Source organism: Monopterus albus, unplaced genomic scaffold (genome assembly GCF_001952655.1).
Source record: "Monopterus albus unplaced genomic scaffold, M_albus_1.0 scaffold237.1, whole genome shotgun sequence".
Classification (NCBI taxonomy): domain Eukaryota; kingdom Metazoa; phylum Chordata; class Actinopteri; order Synbranchiformes; family Synbranchidae; genus Monopterus; species Monopterus albus.
This window is the reverse complement of record NW_018128117.1, coordinates 356,653-362,652: the sequence shown is the minus strand read 5'-3', so window position 1 is coordinate 362,652 and position 6,000 is coordinate 356,653. Positions and strand designations below refer to the sequence as shown.

General features: G+C 42.3%; 1 protein-coding gene across 1 annotated transcript in view; it reads right to left on the bottom strand.

The window, feature by feature from the left end:
- The window catches only part of nbeaa (neurobeachin a), a 77,162-nt gene that overhangs the window by 54,988 nt on the left and 16,174 nt on the right, over window positions 1-6,000 (bottom strand). The window contains 1 exon segment of the mRNA XM_020620401.1: window positions 926-1,157. Coding sequence (XP_020476057.1) covers window positions 926-1,157 — 232 coding nt within the window.

Here is a 6,000-nt window from a genome sequence, read left to right as displayed (position 1 = left end):
TACTGCTTGCAAACCAATGATGGTAAGATGATGTCATGGGGTAGGACTGGATAAGTCTGACTTCTTCCTACTCCATTCAAGCATGTACTAGGTATAAGCAAATTGATATTGGATTAGCATTTGTTGGATATGTGTAAAATTATGTGTGTTGTCATATCAACTGTCTTTACATGCTGGAAAGAATAAATCAAATCAAAAATCTAATCAAATCAAGATCCCGACCTGAGTCGACCGTATTGGGAATAATTCATATCACCAGTGACAATAACTAAGATAGTGCAGTGCAACGTCGTCTTTGCAGGCTTAGTTTTTCTGCTTTTTAAGTCAGTCATTCAGAGAGTGTAATGATATACTGCAGTACGACCTAGTTCAGCAGACTGTCTGTGTGAAACTAAGCTAAATAATCAACTTTGTTCAAAGATCACCTGCCAACCTTCAGGAACCTCTTTTCGAGCAGCTTACAATCTAGGCATGCTCAGACTCCTTCAAAGGATCTCTTCTAACTCCTCATGTGTTAAATAGAGAAACCAACGCCTGCTGTCCAACAGGCAGTTTAGAGTCCCACAGTTTAGACTTAACAAGCTGAACAATTCTTTTATTCACCAGTCTGTGCTGCTGCTTTATCAAAATCAGTGTGGTGAAAAGTGGGCTCTGAACGCAGCAATTTGTATCATATATTGAGGATGTGCTTTGTACAACTGTTAATATGTGATATGTGTGACTGGAGAAAGTGTCATATGTGTTGTAATGGTACATTTCAGCAGTGCGTCTATCCACTGAGTGGATATTGATATTGAAATATATGAGCTTGATACTGTAACTTCAACCAGGTTTTACATATTTTTGCTCTGTCGTGTTCAGTGTCTTTACCTATATCACTACATACACATAAATGTTTAGTTGTCGCTGTGCGTCAGATGCTCACCCGCGATCATGTCGTCCACACTGCTCATCTTGAGCAGCACCTGCTGGATGAGGCCGACCTCTGTGCTGGTCTGCAGGTTGCGCACACTCTTACGGAGGATGGCGGTGAACATGCTCCAGATCTCGGCCTGGCACGTCACCTCACAGTGGGACAGCAGCTCCACCATGCAGCCAATGCTCTCCGCCTCCTGGATGATAAAGTTCATCTCCAGGTCAAACTCGCCGCCCACCAGCTAGAGGAGGGCGAGGGACAGGTAAGAGGTGAAGGAGGATGGACATGGTTCAGGAGGCAAGAAAGGGCAAGGATAGGGAAGTGGACAGTGGAAATATTATGTTGGGGAGGGGGAGGAAACAAGTGGGAGGAGAGAGAGAACAAAAAGAGAGAATGATTTAGTGAAGCATTTAACCTTTTGTCTGTAGGAGAGGTAAGCCTGGCTTCTGATGGATGATGATTGTGGACAAGAAAGTATTTCTTCTGCTGGGGGCCACACATACTGCAACAAATAAATGCACACACAGCCCCGTCTTCTCTTCGCCTCGCTCTGTAAAGCTCAAACTACAATCACTCTCAGGATCCAGCAGGCATAAAAATGGTCCCTCTACTCCTCATATACACAAATAACCATGCAAAACACACACACACACACACTGTACATTTTTTGGTCCCTAGTCTCAGAGCATTAGTCTGAGGATACTATACCTTTAAAATTAAGTGCAAATGTTTTATCTCTTAATGTATGATGTACTATAATTACTTGTGAAAGCACAGCCTTCATATCACTGTGCCACAAACACACACACAGTAACACACTCACTCAGGCACCACATGAACACAAGCATACCCACACAGTTCATCCGCAGGATAAGCAGCTAGGAGGTAGTAGCCATAGCAACCAACAAGCTAAGAGAGCACACCATGGGGGTTATTAAATCAGATTTAATTGAAACATTAGTTCTGAGAAGCTAGCAAACAAAAGATTACAAGCAGGGTCAGGGTCAATTTGCAATCAGAAATTAAAATGAACTTAAATTATGTTGAATAAAGAGTTTATTCTGCAAATGGTTAAACTTTGAAATGCAAAACTATTCTGAGTAGGGCTGGGAATTAAACTAATAGCACGCCGTTCACATCTGTCTTAATGAGATGGTCGTGTTTTTTGTTCTTACAAATTTGTGCTGTAATTGTGATTAAAAACAAAAAAAGCAAAAGATGTTAAAGGTTTTCTTTTACATGCATGCCAAGTTTTAATTTCCAATTTATTGAAAATTAACACACAGAGGTCAATAGTTGGACACATTGCTGGGTTGAACAACTTGTGCCGTCTAACAACTTTTCAAGAGATTTCTAGTTGCAGACAAATTTCCAACGTCAGAATAAAATCAGTCTACAGTTGGAACAATTTCCAACGCCTTCAGTGAGGCCTAGCCTAAAGCTGTGATTGATCAGGTTTTAGACTTAAACCCATTCAGATGTACAATCTTCATATTCTTCTCAGTCCTTGGACAGAGTTGCTACGTCCGTTTCTCACCCTCATTCTGTTCCCTTCTCTCTCCTCTCTCTCTCCCAGCTAAGTGAATTGATCCAGTGCACTCTGTAAACATATTAGCACAGATTACAAAGGACCCCTGAAACAAGCATGGAATAAAAAGGGGAAGAATTAATTCATTCCATGCTGAATTTTCCCTTCTCCTCTGAGGTTCCCAATTAGAGATCTCAGTAGGGACCACTGTGTCCTACAACATCTATACAACCTGTCAGTCTGAAGACGCTCTACATACAATGCAGAGGAAGTCTAAGGGGAGACGGCGCAGACAGCCTTTGTAGAAACTAGCTCGGAGATAAACAGCAACTTGCACACGGAAACACACACACACATGCACACACACATATCCCCCAGGGCAAATCTACATTTGTACAGTTCAAGCGTAATCTGTCTCTGCTTACACTTCCCACCCGTGTACAGATCACAGAAAGATGACAGGGGTGATGCAAACAGCAGCAACAAATTGAGTCTCATGATTAACAATACAGAGAAAAGGGAGAGCAAGCGCAGTAAACAAAGTGGGAGGAAAAAAAGAAGTGCCCAGATAAAAAGCGCTTCTGCTTCGACACAGGCAACAACTGGAGAGGTGGCTAAAACACGGATGACACTGCCCAAGAGCTGCACAGGGCAAGATCATCAGGAAAGAGGGGAAGTGTGTTGGAGAAAATATTCCTCAAATGTTCACATCAAATATATGTCCTCCATGTAATGTGGCTTTCATAAAAATGATAGATGTTGAGCATTTACGCACCCATTATTTGCTCGAGTAGGGCTTCTAATTGATGTATAAATAAACACGCTGCCTGAATGGCAATAAGGTTGATCACAAACAGCTTGAGCACACTTCACTGCACTCAAGCACAATCACCATCACCACCGCATGCGCGCACACGCACACACACACGCAAATACTGCTAATTAGTTTTATGAGGGAACATGATTCTTTTGCACAAACACTCGTAACCTTCGATCTCTCTCTTAACCTCACTGTCTGTGCCCGTGATGTCAAACTATTGGAAAAGCACTCACAAAAGGACGGGTAATCACATGAATGAGCACACACAGGAGGCCTTTACTACCCTGACACATACCCTGGTGGTTAAAGGAGACACACACATATATAAACAAGAACCCAGATTACGCCTCAGGATCAAGGGGTTTGGCAGTGCCAGGCCCCCGCCTCCTCCGAGGGAATGCGAGTTCACTGCGTTCTTGGCAACTGGTTGAAGACCTTTGTTTTGGCAGCGTTATGACAATTATTGCTCCCTAAGTGTACTGCTCTTATCTGCGTGCTCCATTCACAAACTTAAAAAACAAAAAAACAAAGAAGGAAACCAGAGTCTGTCACCAAGGAGTTGTTAAGGAAGTGACAACTTTTTCTCCCACAATCCATGATCCATTGGGTTTTCTGAACATTTGACAGGTGAACACTGTATACTGAACATGCAGCTGTGCTACACTGGAAATAAACTACTCAAAACTCCACAATATTGAAAGATATATATTCTCCTTGTTTTATGAGTAGAAACCAAACTTTATTTCTTGCCTCACTGCACTGAATATGTTTGGTTTAACCTTGAAACACTTTCAGTAACAGTGTGAAATGTGTAAGAGTATCTCCCTCTGGACTGATCACCGAAGATTAATCTCCTCACACCGTAGAATATTTATGAGCGTGAAAGAAGTCCCTCTGCCAGAGACCACTCTTTTTCCCCTCTCTAGCTGTGATGATTATTCAAGTTTAATTTGGGGTTGCTTATTTTTATGTAGTACCTGTTCCGTGCTTGCACACCTTTCCTTCCTGTTTGCCATTCTTTTCTGACCAGCTTTGAAGTGCTGGTCATTCAGACCCTGAAGGGAGCTGGCATCGCTCTGCCCGTGTCTGAGAAGTGGGGGTTTGTGGTGTGGCCCTGGCACTGACCTCACCTTCCTCAAAGAGTCTGCATGAGCAGGCATCTCAGTGGGCCACAGCCAGCTCTTATAAGAGGCTGGAAAAACAAGCACTCCGTCTGTTCATCTGACCCTGTCTCAGCAGCCACGCTGCTCAGACACAGTCCTGAGCTACTCTAAGGGCAACAGGCCTTTTTCACTTCAGAGAGACAGTAACATAACAAACTAGAATTATTGTTTCATGGTTTTATGCCTCTGCCAACTAGTCAAAGTCCCAGATATGGGACAGAAGTGAGGTCAGTGACCTTTGACCACCAAAATTGAATCAGTTCATTTTTGAGTTCAAGTGATAATTTGTGCCATATTTGAAGAAATTCCGTCAAAGGCGTTCCTGAGATATCACGTTCACAGGAATCATATGGATGGGCCTGAAAACATAATACCATAATACCAAAATGTTGATTATAGCCACTGTTAGGTTTGGTTAGGTCCAGGTGACTCAGACTACTCAGTCGGGGTTAGGAAAAGATTCCAGTCACATTTAAGAGAAACAAACAGAAACCAGATGTAAACTGCTATAAACCTACTCTCTAAAAGGTTTTGCAATGCTACAGCGACATTATTTATGCATTCCTTAAGCTTGTCAGAATAATATAGATACTGGCCATTTTGAATGCTTGAACAAACAATCAGTGCTGACATTTTTCAGACCTCTGGTATCTTGGCTGAAAAGGCAATGACATTCACAGGGACTGTGAGAGATGAGGGCTCCATTCCCATGCAAAAAATAATAATTTTGGCAGAAACTAGTGTTTATTTTGTAGCAGAAAGAGGGCGTTGACCCAGTAACATGTCCATTTAGATGAGCATTTTACAACCCTGACCTGTTTCAAAGATTACAATAGTAAAACAAGAATAAAACAGTTTGAAAATGACTGATTCAAGTTTATATGCCTTTTTTCAACCGTAGATATTTTTATTTATTTTTTACATAACCGTTTTAATTAAATTTCTGGTTTTAATCTCTTCAGTTTTAATTTCAAAAGCGTATTCTGAAAGGTGTGACTAATTCTAATCACTGTTTATTTGAAAAAGATCTCTCACAAACCCACCACTGCCCATTATGTGGTCAAACGAGCCATTATGCTGGCAAATTACTATGACTGACTGTTGAATATTGGATGACTATCAAGGCCAAAGCTGGCAAAAGAGGCACCTGTTGCTCATTACAGGCGTTAGAGATGACAGGATAGTGGGGTGAGTGGATGGTCAATAGCCACCTCCTATGCCTCTGCACTTTAAACTAGCCTTTGGAGCTAACATCATCAATATGCAACTTCAAAGCCTCTGGGAGTGTGCTAGAGAGGTGTGGGCTTGTGCATGTGTTTGTCTGATGCGTGCGTGTGGCTCATTACACGTTTGTGTCCCCCGAGTGAGCCGTGGCCGGTCTCATTGTGCGCTGAATGAGAGAGGAGAGGAGAGGCCCATCTAGACATGAGATCACAGATTATACACTTAACGCTTCACCAAGAGGGCTCAACGAAGTGCAGGAGAGCAAAATTGAAGGAGAGTACGGGGGAAAAACGGAGAGGAAAGGCAGAAAAACAAACAAAGAAAATGAATGCTGTGAACCGCAAAGGGG